Raw genomic sequence first — 16,298 nt, 5'->3', positions numbered from 1 at the left:
ATGGCCACAGTGGCCGCGGTGGCCCGCGGGGCCGGGGCGAGGGCGGCGGCGGGGCTGCGGGGCGGCAGCGGGGCTGCGGCTCGGGGACGGCCGCGTGCGAGCTGCGCCCGGCGCCTGTGCACTGCCCCGGCCGCCGTGGACATGAAGCGCTACCTGTGGGAGCGCTACCACGAGGCGAAGAGGAGCACGGACGGTGAGTGCGCGCCCCAGCCTTCGGGGACGCTCGGTCCCCGCACCCTACCTCTGCCGCGCGGCTCCCGCGGAGAAGGCGAGTCCCCAACTTCCCAACTCGTGCTTCCCTTGCCCCTGCCGGGAAAGCTGTTTTCATACCCGGGGATGGTTGAGCCGGGAGTGTGCATCGGAAGTGCTCTGGGTCGCCGCGAGGGTTCCAAGGGCGTCAGTCGGAAGACGTGACCCCAAACACCGTTAGGTGTTGTCATTCACCCTAGGAAGGATAGTGGCAGCCCAGCCAGCTGCCGCGCTGTCCTAGACGAGCTCCGGCGCGGGCGGCTGGGTCAGGACGCTGAGCCGGTTTCCTTTGTGCAGGATGGAGTAGGGTGAAATGCTCTGTTTGAAGTGGGGGTGGGGGTCTGGTTATCCACGGCCCTCTGCCAGGAGGAGAGGAGTACCTGTGGCCAGGTGAATAGAGAATGAGCTTGGCTCCGCTAGGAAGCGGGGAGGAACGGAGAGAGGAGAGCCAGACTGTACCAGTGTCAGGTATTGATAACTGTCCCTGAATCTCCCATCGCCTCCAGACGAGGGGGTCGCGTCCAATATGTTGTGGATTGCAAAGGCGAGACTCGGGTGCACGGAAGTCGCCTGACCAAAGACTGGTTTTGACCCAGGGTCGGGAATCCATTGTCCTGTCTGTCGCTTTGTGCTTCTTCCATGCTGTCGATTGTTTGGAACCTGGAGTAAAGGGGCAGTGAGCCGTACGCACCTGAAGCTATCTGAGGAGACTCGGGATTTAATATCGATTCTTTCGGGGGCAGGCGGTTGGGGAGAATGGCACGGCGGGATGGGGGTGGGGATTTGGTGAGGGCACCTTTTGTGGGATTTTTAAGATCCGTTTGCATCTTTTGGCCAGAGGTCAGTTCAAGTGAAACAAACCCACTTGGAATAATTTTCACAGCATGTTCCGAGATGTCAGCAATGTAGACGTCTATGGAAGGGTGGCCTATTGTTTTTGGCTTTCTTTTGCCAAGAGTTGGATTTCGAACCTGTTTTGTGGTGTGGTAGAAAGAAGATTTGCTTTGGAGAGGTTAGGAATTACAGACCTTAGAGATAGAAGATAGAGAAGATTATCTAAGCGGACATTTGACCAGGCAAGTTCCTTGAGATGTGTAGCCCAGGCTGGCCTTAAAGTCACCAGTCTCCAGCATTATCCTCCCAGTGGGAGCTACCATTCCTAGCAAGTTTGTCATCCCCCGACCCCCTCCCCTCTGCTTCTCCTCCTTTGGGATGCTCAGCAGATCACAGCCACTGTAGGGGGTGGAGGAAGTGACTTAGCACCCCTCACCTGCCATGCCTCACCTAGTCTCCTGCTTAGGGCAGTCCTATGCCTGGCCTTGAACAAGTTACCTAATCTCTCAGCTTCAGTTTCTCTTCCTAAAATGAAGCCACAAGCTAAATAATGTCTCCAGTGTTACAGGTGTGCAGGGACTTCAGGTACACAGTATGCTGATCCCCTCACTATGGGTACATGGTATGCTGGTCCCCTCACTATGGGTACATGGTGTGCAGGTCCCCTCACTATGGGTACATGGTATGCAGGTCCCCTCACTATGGATATAGGGTATGCAGGTCCCCTCACTATGGATACAGGGTGTGCTGGTCCCCTCACTATGGATACAGGGTGTGCTGGTCCCCTCACTATGGATACAGGGTGTGCTGGTCCCCTCACTATGGATACAGGGTGTGCTGGTCCCCTCACTATGGATACAGGGTGTGCTGGTCCCCTCACTATGGATACAGGGTGTGCTGGTCCCCTCACTATGGATACATGGTATGCTGGTCCCCTCTCTATGCCACAACACATTCACAAATAGTTCCTATGTCGCCCCTGAAAACGCAGGGACTTTTAAGTTTGGCTCTGACTTCTTAGTCTCTTTTGGGTGCTCACCTTCCCTACCTTCCTCCAGCCTATGTCTGTGACCTTTCAGCGAGCATGTGTTAAGTACCCAGCAGTGGGTTTTAAGGTTGCTGATTCTCAGGTTCGTGAGTCTGGGTGGTGAGGTTCCGTATCTGTTCACCTGCCTGCCTGTGCCCAGCTGTGGACCAGCCTGACATGGATGTGGAGTCCAGGAGGGAGAAGTGACAGCCACAGACAGCAGAGCAGAGGACTGACTGGGGATACAGGAGTCCCTCCCTCTCCTCAATTATCCTCTCAGGATAAAGTGGTTTTACTTTCCCATTTCCTGATTCTGACAAAAGAATTTTATTTTCTGGTGACTTGATCCCTTTCATTAATTCAAACAGTTCCTTCAGGTACAATCACTTCTAATGCCTGCCAGGCGAGGAAGGGCTGTAGCTTTAGGCTTTGTTTTAATACATTCTTTCCCAGTCTTTTCTTTGCATTTTAACTGAAATTTGTTAAATGTTTTTTTTTTTTTTTTCAGGTCAGTTTTGGATATACAGAGAAACCTGTAGTTTCTATAAAGCCTACAGCTATTTTCCATTCCTAGCCTTTCTTCTCTTCCCTTCCTTCCCTTCTCCTCCCCTCCTTTCTTTTTCTATACCTAACAACCATTTTCTGTGCTGGGATCCCATCTAGGATTGCACACTACATTTAGTTGTCTCTTTAGGCTCTGTTGACTCGCACGGTTTACCAGACTTGCTTGTTTTTCTGTGACAGCGACAGTTTTCAGGACTGGTCACATTTTAAAGCATCCCGATGGAATTTATTCCTGTTTTTGTTTTAACTGGAGACTTGGAATCTGGTACTGTTTCCTTTGTCCATCTGGTACTCACCGTCCCCACCTCTGTACTGTTTTAGCATCCCATCTGGAAGTCAGCTCAAAAAGTTCTTTGTATCTTTGGGACATGAAATGTCACACCATAAACCCTGGCAAGAATCTAGATGCTGGAGGGGAAATGGTCTTCAGCAGGGTGCAGAGGGGGCAGCTTTGCCCCTGGGGACACTTGGTTAAGTCTAGAGACCATTTTATTTCTCTCACTGTGGGTAGGGGCAGTACTGCTGGCCTGTGGTGGGTAGAGACCAGTACAATATTTTTATAATAAAGAGCTATGTGGCTTCGAGTATCAGTGGTGCTGGGCTCAAGATCCCTGTACTAGAGTTCTGAGAAACCACTGGTGTGCCAAGGGCTGGATGTATTTGTGTGAGGATTGTTCCTGTTTTCTGTGTATTGTATTTCGGCTTCTCTGTGTGTGCATCAGGTGATTGGTCTGTTTTCTTGTCTCCAGAACAGAGGCAGTCTTCCCCAGAGGGGTAACTCCAGCTTTGGATTTGGATAACTTGTGGATTTGTTGTTATTTTCCTTCCCTCCTTCCTCTCTCCCTCCCTTCCTTCCTCCCTCCCTCCCTTCCTTCCTTCCTTCCTTCCTTCCTTCCTTCCTTCCTTCCTCCCTCCCTCCCTCCCTCCCTTCCTAACGAGTTAATCAGAGAGCTAGGCTGATTAGAATAAGTGCCCGCCCACCCTCCCTCCTTCCCTCCCTCCCTCTTTCCTTTCCTTCTTTCCTTCCATCCTTCCTCCCTCTCCCTCCCTCCCTCTCTCCCTTCCTAATGGAGAGCTGGGTTGATTAGAATATATACCCTCCACGCCTCCCTCCCTCCCTTCAAATCCATAGTGGAAGAAGATAAACCGTGGAAGCAAAGCTGGGGATTACTGTGAAGTGTTAGGAGCTTTATTCAGAGACATGGAAAGGTTTATTCCAAGTTCTGGGTTGAAAGAATTGGATAATCCATCAGAAATTAGGTATTTGTGAGGATGGGAGCCAGTTCAGTTGAGAGCTTCTATGCAAGCATGGGGGGCCTGAGCTCTGACCCCCCAGAACCCACATAAAAGCTGGGCATGGTGGCGTACCACCAGCTAGCAGGGTAGGCCGACAGGAGGGTTCCTGGGGCTTGCTGGCCAGACAGGTTTGCTAAAAAACAAACAAACAAAAACCCCCAGGGAGCTCCAGGTTTAGTGAGAGAAGCCTTCTGAAGGCAGCCAGGCAGAGAGATAGAGCAGGCCACCTGGAGTCCTCCTCTGTCTGGCCTCTGCACCAGTGCACATGGAGCATGCATCCACCGGCACGTGCACACACACAGACATATACCATACACACACGTGCATGTGCACACAGACATACACTACATACACATACACACACACACGTGCACATGCACACGTGCACATGCACACAGACATACACCACACACACACACACACACACATGCATGTGCACACAGACATATACCACATACACACACACACACACACACGTGCACACGCACACAGACATGCACCACATACGCGCACACACACACACATGCACATGCACACAGACATACACCACACACACACACACATGCACGTGCACACAGACATACACCACATACATGCACGTGCACACACACAATTAGGTGTTTAGCAGGGACTATTTATTGATGCAAGCAGAATGGGTTCGAAATAAACATGAGACACAAAGATAATTCTCACCGTATATAAGATGCTACACAATAAGTACCGACCACACGTACATTCCTCAAGGAGCTGCTGCGGGTTAAAGAGATATTCTTGGATAATTGACAAGACTTACATCTTGTTAGTTTAGACTCCCCATCTCTGGGACTCTGCTTCACAATCTTTTGAGAGATACAGCTGTTGAAATGGAGAAAAATATCCACACGCAAAGTTTTTTTTTTTTCTTTTTTACAGCTGAGCTTTTCAGTACTAGCTTTAGAAGCACACCAGAACCTTTAAAAGGCATAAGATTTTAGGAAAAAAGATGTTGATATTTTGTTTCCTGAATAAATTTGCTCTTGAAGCCCCAGTTTTGCATTAATAGCTCTATTTTGGGGGTTCTGTACTTTGGAATTTCTAATAATTTGTTTAGTAAGAATACATGTTACTAATATTGGATGGTGCTCCATTGTCCAAGCAGAAATGTGCTTTCTTATGCAGATAGGAATGGCAGAATAGGAAGTCAGGAGCCCATAAGAATCTGGAGAATCTTTGTACTCTATCCTAGATAAATAGGCACATTTGCACTATTAAATTACACTTACTTGGCAATTGTACACACACGGGCCATTTGTGTGTGATCTCATTCTTTTCCTGGATCATCTCACCCCATTTCCCAGTGCTGGTTTGGTTTTCTGTTGTTCTGAACACGTAAGAAGATGCACACCATGGATGAGAGTGGCCGGCAGAGCTCAGCATAGGTGCTGTTTGCTGATTGAGTTTGTACCTAACTGGGATGTGGATGTTGGATCCAACCAGGGCTTTGTTCATTTTACAGAAGCATTCTGCCAAGTGGGCTACATCTCCAGCCCAGGAATGTTTGTAGACAAGCTTCTCAAATGATCAGTGCCACCAAGGCTGTGAAGCACTGATTCATTCATTCATTCATTCATTCATTCATTCATTCATTTATTGTTAGCCTTGGCTGTCCTGGAACTCACTCTGTAGACCAGGCTGGCCTTCAACTCAGAGATCTCCCTGCCTCTTCCTCTGGAGTGTTAGAATTGAAGGCATGCACCACTACCACCTGAAGTACTGATTTTAAAAATTTAATTCTTTTGTCTTCAAAGGCTGTTAACTGAATTACCATTTAATTTCCCTTAACATTTTGTCCTCTTCTCTACACTTCTCAGGATGCCTTCCTTAGTGAAAGAAACAAATTCACCCTCTTGTAGCATAGGCTGGCCTTGAACTCTTTGTGGTGCCAAGAATGACCTTTGAACTGATGTTCCTGTTTGTAAATGCTTGGGATTAACTTTGTGCATGCTAGGCAAGCACTCTCGACTGAGTCCCATTCTCAACCCTAATTCCATGTAGATCATTCAGCTACCTTCAGTAGCTACAGTCATTTCAGAGACTCGTGGCCCTCAGTGGTAAAAGCCAGGCTACAGATGTATTATTCAGTCGAAGAGATGGTTCAGCAGTTAAAGAGCTTGCTATGCAAGCAGGAGGACAGGAGTTTGGATCCCCAAAACCCACTGTGAAGGCAGGGAGTGTAGGAAGACTCTCACAATTCCAAGAAAGTGGAGATGGGATTCTTAGAGCCATATAGCATAAGCCGGCCTCAAACTCATGATCTTCCTGCCTTAGCCTCCTAAGTGTTGGGATTACAATCCTTTCCCGCCATGTTAGGCTCAGATTACAGACAGATGTTGATTAAAGGTGATTTTTAAACACAGTAATGCTGTAGATTACGTGTCTGCCCATGAGGCTGAAGTCAAGAGTGATACACCAAAATGGGGTGAGGTATTGGTTAGGGGTGAGGCTGGAGAGCCCAGGGAGTGTGAGGCTGAGGAGCACAGGGAGGGTGAAGCTGGAGAACACAGGGAGGTGAGGCTGGAGATCAGAGGAGGGTGAGGTTGGAGATCACAGGGAGGTGAGGCTGGAGATCACAGGGGAGGTGAGGCTGGAGATCACAGGGGAGGTGAGGCTGGAGAGCACAGGGTGAGGGTGAAATTGGAGAGGGGGGTGAGACTGTAGAGCGGGGTGTGTGTGTGTGTGTGTGTGTGTGTGTGTGTGTGTGTGTGTGTGTGTGCTCTGCCTGCTTCACAGTGGAGGGAAGTGCCTGGCCCTCGGGAAGCATCCTGTGCTGGTGCGATGCCTCCCAAGGTCAGTGCTGGCTTGCTCGTGCATGGTCAGCCACATCCTCACTGTCCTTTCTGAAGTGACCGTATATATTGTAGAGAAAGGGAGGGAGGAAGAGAAGAGTTTCTGAAAGCTTTACAATTTCCCAAATGTTAAAAGCATGTGTTTAGTTGGTTGAAGAATCCTGCTTCTTCCAGTGTGTCTTCCATGCACCAGCCGGGGCCTAGAAGACCACGGTCTCGTTTTATTAAGTGCATAGACGGGGTGAGTGGGGGGTAGCTGGTTGAGGCTCGGCTTTACAGGAAAACTTCCTAGTTAGTGAGTTGGTCCTGCATAACTTTTTTTTAAACTTTATTATTATTGTGTGCATATGTGCCGTCACATGCACATGGAGGTCAAAGGATGACTTTTGGGAATTGGTTCTTTCTTCTACCTTTATGTGGGTTCTGGGTGGTGGAACTCAGGTTGTTCCGGCTTCCTCAACGATTGCCTTTACCTGCTGACCCTCTCCCTGGCCCAGCTCATCTTTTTTTTTTTTTTTTTTTTTTTGGTTTTTCGAGACAGGGTTTCTCTGTGTAGCTTTGCGCCTTTCCTGGGACTCACTTGGTAGCCCAGGCTGGCCTCGAACTCACAGAGATCCACCTGGCTCTGCCTCCCAAGTGCTAGGATTAAAGGCGTGCGCCACCACCGCCCGCCCAGCTCATCTTTTTAAGTTTCCTGTGGCTTTGAGGAACTGTTTCATGCTAAGTGAACTGATCAAATATTGACGTAAAGCCTGAATACAGGGCTGAGACTGTGGAGGAGTTGGAGGAGTACTTGCTTAGCATGCACAAAGCCTCGGGTTTGGTACCTAGATCTGTAGAAAACCTGGTGTGGGGCACACGCTTGCGATACCAGCACCCTAGCCAGAAGAGAGTATGGAATGCCCTAGGATGGTAGTTATAGATGGTTGTGAGCCTCCTTGTGGGTTTCGGAATTGAACCTGGGTCCTCTGGATGCGTAGCAAGTTGCTCTAGCAAGTTGCTCTTAACTGCTGAGCCATCTCTCCAAGCCCCCCTTTTGTTTTTTTGAATAATATATGTGAGCAGCGCATTTAATAGCAGAGTATATCACTTTTACCCATTTAGGACTCATTGATTTAATGCTTTTAAAAGATTTATTTTTATTTTATATGTATCCGTTTGCCTGCCTATATGTATGTGCACTATGTGTGTGCCTGGTGCTGACTGAGGCCATGAGAAGGCATGGCCTCTTTTTATAGAAAATGATTTTCCAAAATAAAAAAGCTTAGAATATCAGCATAGTTTCATAGTTTCGCAAGTTTCTGTGATGTGCAGATTAATACAAGAGTTCTGGGTTTTCCGGTTGATTCTGCGGTACAGACGTCACACAGCCTCTGGGAAATGCCACCGTATGCCGAGGGTGAAGAGAGTGAAGCAGCAGCCAGCCGCTGTGTTTGGCTCTTGTCCATGAATCATAGTCTGCACATTGCAGGGTATATATACATTTGTGCTCTCACAGCTCTGGAGCAGGTCCCTGGGCTAAAGCCAAGCTGGTAGTTAGCAAGGCTGCCTTTTCCTCTTCTGGCTCAGGGGAAGAGTGTACCCCTGCCCTTCTAGCTTCTAGAAGCTTCTGGTGTTCTTCTCCACCCCCCTCCCCCTTTGGTTTTTCCGAGATCAGACAAGATCGGGTGCATTCAGGGTGGTATGGTTGTAGACCCCCTTTGGTTTTTCAAGACAGGGTTTCTCTGTGTAGCCCTGGCTGTCCTGGAAGTCACTCTGTAGACCAGGCTGGCCTCGAACTCACAGAGATCTTCCTGCCTCTGCCTCCTGAGTGTTGGGATGAAAGGCGTGCGCCACCCCCACCCAGGAGGTTCTGGTGATCTTTGCAGTCCCTTCCATTTTCACAATGGAAGGTAATGGCTGACTGAAGCCTCCTCACACCTCACTGCCTGACTCCTGCCTGGTTTCCATCTCCACACCCAAGGATCCTGCAATTACTTACGTTCGGGCCCACCTGGGTAGCCAAGGATGCTCTCTTTATGTCTGAAGTGCAGCTCTACCCACCTCCCCTTTTTGAGTCACGGGCTCTAGGGATCACAGTGGGAAGACTTTAATTAGCCATTGTTTTGTTTGCTACAACTCAGTGGTGTGAGAAGTTTTTGAGGCAGGACAGAAAGATGGAAAATCTTGGGCATGACAAGGAAAGTAGTCCCTCCACCCAGGAGTTGGACGCCTTTGGCCAGCAGCAAGGTAAGAAGAGTTCCAGCACAGGCTAAGGCCTTTCACCTTGTCTACAAACCTGCAGGTCTCTAGGAGACTCACTAGAAATGCCATTTACAGTAAAAAGTACCTCCCGAACTCTTTGTACAGTTGCTCCGGCCCCTTGCTTTTCCACATCAGCTTCTGTTTCCATCCCAGGCTTCTCCAGAGCCACTTCACTTACAAGAGAGATGGGGTTTCTCATATCAACTATGATATTTTCATAGTTTCATAGTTTCATAGCGGTTTTCTAGGTCTGGACCTACCTTTTTGCAATGCTCTCTGACCACGTGAGCCAAGCTTTAAAGGGCCAGGCTACCTGCGGTGATCACCTGGACAGGAAGGGGCGGTTGCACATAGTGAGCATACAAGTCGGCCAGAGAAAGTGCCGCAGCATTGGCCCATGCACTATGGCTCCCAGAAAATGTTGCAAAGCCCTTCTATGAGTGTGCAGGCTCCTCCTGTGAGTGTGCAGGCTCCTCCTGTGAGTGTGCAGGCTCCTCCTGTGAGTGTGCAGGCTCCTCCTGTGAGTGTGCAGGCTCCTGTGGCTCTGCTAACACATGGCGCTGGCAGCTGGCTCTGTCCCCCTTGGGTCTGTGAGAGCCGAGCTTATGCCCATGGGTACAACCCAGGAGCTGCATTTACTTACCCCAGCTCTGGGAAGTTGCTGGGCTGAGCTGTGGCGCCAGCAGAAGCAGCAGCTGGTGTGACCTCTCCATCCACTGGAGCACCAAATGTGTCGGACCCAGCTCCCAAATGATGACACAGAGACTTTTTTTTTTTTTTTTTTTTTTTCGAGACAGGGTTTCTCTGTGTAGCTTTGCGCCTTTCCTGGAACTAATTTGGTAGCCCAGGCTGGCCTCGAACTCACAGAGATCCGCCTGGCTCTGCCTCCCGAGTGCTGGGATTAAAGGCGTGCGCCACCACCGCCCGGCGACACAGAGACTTCTTATTAATTATGAAAGCTTGACCTTAGCTTAGGCTTGGTCCCAACTAGCTCTTAAAACTGTAATTAACCCATTTATATTACTCTGCATTCTGCCATATGGCTTGTTACCTCTCCATCATACTGTATGTCTGACTTGCTCTGCATCCCGAGCACCGCAGATTCCTCCCAGACTTTCTCTCTCTCTCTCTCTCTCTCTCTCTGGAAGTCCTGCCTATCCTCTCCTGCCTAGCTATTGGCCACTCAGCTCTTTATTAAACCAATAAGAAGGTGCCTTGGCAGAGATACATCTTCACAATGTACAAAAGGATTATCACACAACAGAGTAGGAAAAAGAATGGACAGACGTTTCTAAAGAACCTACTGTGTGGTTGGCATTTGCCCACACTGAGTGCTTTGCTGGCATGACTCTGGCCTGGATGCCTTATCTTGGTTGCTTTTGAGTCCTCTGCAGATGGGAAATTTGCCTCTTGGAGTTCCCATGTTAACTGAGACCATGACTGTGAGGTTCCGCAGTGTGTGGCTTAGGAAAAGCATCGATGTTCAGTCCTTTTCTGTCTCCTCTGGACCCTAGTGACAAGCCTGCTGAGTGTTTCATCTTTGGGTATCATTGGCTCTGTTTTCTTCCAAGAAACTTTGCCCCTTGAAGTTAAGTATCTTTTCTCTTGAGCGGTTAAGTTTACTTTGTATTAAATGACGTACCTTAAGATTAAATTGTCATCAGACCGTTACATTTAATCCCATTTCAATGCAGTTGTGTATGGTTTTATTTCCGGAACTTGAGGAAGCGTGATGGATTTCTACGGAGCGGTGGGAATTATAGATATTACAGAGTAATAAGGGACAATTTTAACTTCCAGTGGGAGTAGTATAAATGTCATGTGCATTAGCAATTTTTTCTAGATGAATAATTCTATTTGTCATGGGTTGCTTGTCCCTGGAGATGATGCAGAATCCTAGTGGGAAAGCAGAGTTTCTCGTTAGATTAATAGAAGAGATATAAATGACGTCATCTGCATTGTTTCCCCCTTCCCCCTGCCAAGTGCCAGCCCTTTGTGTCCCTTGTCAGTGTGGTATGTGCTGATTTCCTCACCGACAACCTGGGCTTTATAACCAGTAACTCTTGCCTCATTCCCTGTGTGGTGCTGACACACAGGAGGACTGTAGGTGCTAAAAATCCTGTGGTTAGCAAGTAGGAAAACCAGGTTATAAAAAACACTGCTTATTGGATGACCTCACTTGTAGAACATTCCAGAGAGAAGTGTGGGAATCTGACCCCCAAACTCAGCAGGGGCAGAGGGAGAGAGAGAGCTGCAGCCTCCAGGGTTGAGGGGGTGCTCCTGGTCTCTTTGGACCTCCATACTGGCTATGCAGCTTATTGCACACAATTTGCACCTCAGCAAAGCTATGAAATGCAGAAAGCCTCTGTCTGGCCTGGTTTGCTTGTTTTGAGGCGAGTACCCGTGCCAAGAGGTGGGCGGGACCATGAGTCAGGCGGCTTGCCTTGGATCAGCCACTGCAGCTGCTGGGGGGGGCAGTGTCCTGGAAGGAGCTGGAGTTTGTGTGCTTGTCCCTTCAAAGTCATTTCTTAGAAGGGTTGAGACGCACTAGCAGGGATGGTGATAGAAACAGCCCCGCACTCTACAGTACGCTGTGTGGGGTGGTTTTGTCTAGTTGTAATCTAATCCAGGTGTGGTAGTTTGAATGTAAGTGGCCCCCATAATCCCAAAGGGACTATTAGGAGGTGTGGCCTTGTTGAAGTAGGTGGGGCCTTGTTGGAGGAAGTGTGTCACTGTGGAGGTGGGCTTTGAGGTCTCTTTTGCTCCAGCTTTGCTCAGTGTGACACAGAGACCACTTCCTGTTGCCTTCTGATCAAGATGTAGCCAGTACCACGTCAGCCTGCACACTGCCATATGGGCTCCCCGCCATGATGATAATGGACTGAACCTCTGAAACTAAGCAAGCCACCCCAATTAAATGTTTTTCTTTATAAGAGTTGCTGTGGTCATGGTGTCTCTTCACAGCAATAGAAACCCTAACTAAGACACTAAGTGTTCTCAGTCTACAGTGGGATGTAGGCTAGACTGAGCTATGTCTTTCAATAGGTTAAATGTATTAAACGCTCCCGGCCCTCTAATGCTGAGGATTGATCCAAAATCTTATAAACCTTATAAGTGGTTTGAAAGTGTCCAAACGATGAGCCACTCTTCTGGCTGGCCACATGCATGTCAACTATGGTATTTTGAACTTACCATGAGCTATAGGATTTTATCCTTTTCTAAGCCAAGAACATTTATCTTAAATCTTTTGTTGATTTACAAATATAGAAATATACTGTGGGCCAGACTTGGTGACTCACACCTTTAATCCCAGCATTTGGGAGGAAGAGGCAGGTGGAGTTCTTGGAGTTTGAGGCTAGCCTGGCCTATATTAGTTACAGTTCAGTCAGGGCTACATGGGAAGACCCTGTGTCAAAAAATTAAAAACAAAAATAAAAAATAAAATAATTGGGCATTAATTCCTTTTCGGTTGCTGTGATAAAATACCACGACCAAGGCAACTTAAAGGAAAAGAATTGATTTTGGGTTAGGGGGAGACAAATCTGCCTTAAAGGGGAGGAAAAGAGTTGATTTTGACTTAGGGGGAGACAAATCTGTCTTAAAGGGGAGGCATGGCCAAGGCATGGCAGCAGGTGCAAGAAGCCAAGAGATCATATCTCAACCACAAGCACGAAGTAGAGAGAGAGAACTGGACGTGGGGAGAAGCTTTGGGTCTCAAAGCCCACCTCCAGTGACATACTTTCCCTGCAAGTCCTCAACTCCTAACCCTCTTCAGTTAGCGCCACCAGTTGGGGACCAAGTATGCGGATATATGAGCCTATGGGGGACATTCACATTCAAACCACAACATATTGCATACCACAAAATATGTGACCTGAACTATTAATCTTACATCACCCCTTTTCCCCCTGTGTAGACTGGGCATAGTACTGGAGCCCTGAAGTAAGTGCGGTCTGTGGCCTTGACTTTACGTAGTGCCTCATACAGAATGTAAATACACACACGATTGCCGTCCACTAGGACAACTGGGTCCTTTGAGCACTGCAAAGTTCCACAGAGAGTCGGGTGGTGTATTGGGAAAATGAGAGGCTCCGTCCACTTTTTGTAACTGCTAAACTTCGCTAGGGAAAGGGTCTTGTCTCTTCAGTAAGGCCTTTTGAGTTTATATATTCTTTTTCTGCCCTGCCCCCACCCCAGGAAAGAGCCTAAATCTGGCATACGACCAAAATTAAAAAAAAATATAGCTAAATAATTTTGTTTTATTTGTGGTGTTGAGGTCAAACCCAAGGTCAAACCTTGATGCTAGGCAAACACTGTACCAGTGAGTTCTATTCTCAGGCTCTCTCTGTAGCGTCCAGGCTAGTCTGGAACTCTCGATCCTTCTGCCTTAGCCTCCCAGTGCTGGAATTACAAGCATGCAATACCATGCCTTGCATAACTAAATGATTTATATAAATTTTTTCATAAATAAAGTTAAATCATAACATTCCATCAAAAAAGTGTCCTCGCCCTGTTCCTGGGGTTGTGGCCCCCGTTCATTTGAACTTGAGAGTTGTCCAGTGTGCTCCAGCTCCCCTGTTTGGTCGTGCTGTGTTAGTAACATGCTTTGGGGTCCTGAGCTCGGGTGTCTGAGATGAGCATGTCTCCCCAGTTTCTGCCTTATTAAAACCACTGTAACAATATCCATGCATACATCTTTATCCACATCTCTGTCTATTTCCCTAGCAGAGATTTCCTGGAAAGTGAGAGAGTGGGTCAGAGTATGACACTCTTGGTGCTGATGGACAGGTACCTTCCAGAAAGTTTGCCAGGCACCGTTTTCTGTTCTGAAACTGCCTGGAGGCAGGTTCTAATCCCCAGCACCAGCACCATCTCTGCCTCTATCATTACCAAAAGCAGAGTACTTCTGGACAGCACACAGACAACATAAACAATAAGAACATCCTAGAGCAGTGGGTCTCAACCTTCCTAATGCTGCGACCCTTTAACACAGTTCCTTATGCTATGGAGACCCCCAACCATAAAATTACTTTCCTTGTTATTTCATAACTGTAATTTTGCTACTGTTTGAATTGTAATGTAAATATCTAATATGTAGGATGTCTGAAATGTGACCCCTGTGAAAGGGTCGACTCCCCAAAGGGGTCGTGACCCACAGGTTAAGAACCGCTGCCCTAGACTCTGCCTAGAGGAAAATGATGTCTTATTTTATTTCGTTGCTAGGGATCACCTGCTTACCATAGAAAAACATGTATGTGAATCAACCCAGTAGACCCTGTGCGTTCTGCCCTTCAGAGAATGCAACTGTTAACTGTTCTCAGAGGATTTCATTCACCTTTTTAAAGATCGGGCTGGCTGAAACGTTTGTTGATTAGCTTTTTTAATTTCTTTTCTGTGGATTTTAAAATCTATCATCTGTGGATTTTAAAATCTATCAAGGATATTCTGTTTTATTTATTTATTTATTTTTGTCTAATATGCCCGTATTTTGTAAATCTGTCGATACTTTGCTTTTCAACATATTCTTTGGATTTTTAAAAATTTGATACTTGGGAAGTTATGTCCTATTCATAAATTTTTATATCTTTTAATGTTTGAAATGTTTTTCTTTTTAAAACTCATCACATGGCATACGGTTTGCAACATTCTGTGTGAGAAAACCTTCCTCAACATTCTTTCCATGTAGCATATGTAGAAAGGCAGACATTGGGCTGGAGAGATGGCTGAGAGGTTAAGAGCATTGGCTGTTCTTCTAGGAGGTCCTGAGTTCAATTCCCAGCAACTGTATGGTGGCTCACAACCATCTATAATGGGATCTGGTGCCCTCTTCTGATGTGCAGGCATCATCCATAATAAATAAATAACTCTTAAAAAACAAGAAAGGCAGTCTTTGACACAGACTTAACAGTGTGTGGTGGAGTCACAGACCACAGATCACCTATTCTGCTGAAGTCAGTGTGGAAGGAAAGTTTAAGATTGGAGAGGTGGGAATACATTTAATTCAGAACAAAAGTTTAAAATTTTGAATAAGAATTTTGAGCAGTTGAATATCCTTGAAAAGCAATTAAAAACTTAAGCTGACTTAGTTTAAGACAAAAAAAAAGTTTTGAAAGAGAAGCAAGTTACAGTGCTTGTCCGGGTGCACAGGCCCTGGGTTGGATTCCTGGCACCACAGAGATAAATTGAGAGAAGACATTTTGCCGGGCAGTGGTGGCGCATGCCTTTAATCCCAGCGCTTGGGAGGCAGAGCCAGGTGGATCTCTGTGAGTTCAAGGCCAGCCTGGTCTACAGAGCAAGATCCAGGACAAGCACCAAAAAACTATATGGAGAAACCCTCCCCCGAAAAACAGAAACAAAAAACAAAAAACAAAAAAAAAAAAAAAAGAGAGAAGGCATTTTATGGGCTGGTGTAAAGCAGGACATTGAGGTGACGTCACCGGGTCCCTCCCTCTGCTTCTTACCTTGCTCTTTGCTCCTGGTGTCTTTCCAGCTTCTTGGTAGGGATCCCTTGCTCCTCTGGATTTATGCTTTCTTAGGCCCAGACTTGGAAGACAAAACAAAACAAAACAATGATTCTTCCTTGAAATTACCGAACAGACCCAGAAATGCACCTGCCTGCCAGGATGATTGGCAGGGGAAATACACGACAGTTGTCAGAAGGATGTCCTGTGCCTACTTGGAACTCCTCACTGTGGTGGGCCGGCCATGTCCTTTCCCCCTGGAGTCAGGACTGGAACCATACTGAGACCTCACATGTGGTGTGCTCAGAGGGGCAAGTTTCTCCAAGTACTGGGAGAATGGAAGGCTCTGGTCAGCTGTTCTCACAGACAGGTCAGCCCACCTCCACGTGGCTGCGTGGCCTTCCACACTTCTGTGTCTTGAGGCATCTCTATCACATCTGCCACGTGCTGCATTGGAAGTGATGGGTGCCACCTGTTGTGACTTCTCAGGAACTGTTGGGCAGAGCTGACCAGAACCAGGAATGGAAGAGAAAGGGAGGAAATTAGTAACCTCCCTCCCTCCCCTCCTCTGGTTGGAGAGAGGGGCCGGCCGGACAGGCACAAGTTTGAGATGGTGAAATCACACTGGCTGAGCACCAAGAGCCAGAGCCCACAAGCATTGCTTACCCCCGGCAGCCATGGGACCCTCATTCATCAAACCCACCTTCCTGGCACATTCCTGTCTGGTTCCTGGAATAATGCCAGGGAGAAGTAATATACTTCCTCATCTCTTTCTTTCTTACTGTCTCGCTCACTCCC

The 16,298-nt window shown here is 47.6% G+C and overlaps 1 protein-coding gene across 1 annotated transcript in view; it reads left to right on the top strand.

Annotated features, from left to right (window-relative positions):
• The window catches only part of Nt5dc3 (5'-nucleotidase domain containing 3), a 53,567-nt gene continuing 37,269 nt past the window's right edge, over positions 1-16,298 (top strand). Inside the window, exon 1 of the mRNA XM_059245597.1 lies at positions 1-193. Coding sequence (XP_059101580.1) covers positions 1-193 — 193 coding nt within the window. The remainder of the gene's footprint in view (positions 194-16,298) is intronic.

This window comes from Peromyscus eremicus, chromosome 18, assembly GCF_949786415.1.
Source record: "Peromyscus eremicus chromosome 18, PerEre_H2_v1, whole genome shotgun sequence".
In the NCBI taxonomy this organism is placed as follows: Eukaryota; Metazoa; Chordata; class Mammalia; order Rodentia; family Cricetidae; genus Peromyscus; species Peromyscus eremicus.
The sequence above is the reverse complement of the archived record's forward strand: the minus strand, read 5'-3'. Positions and strand labels throughout refer to the sequence as shown.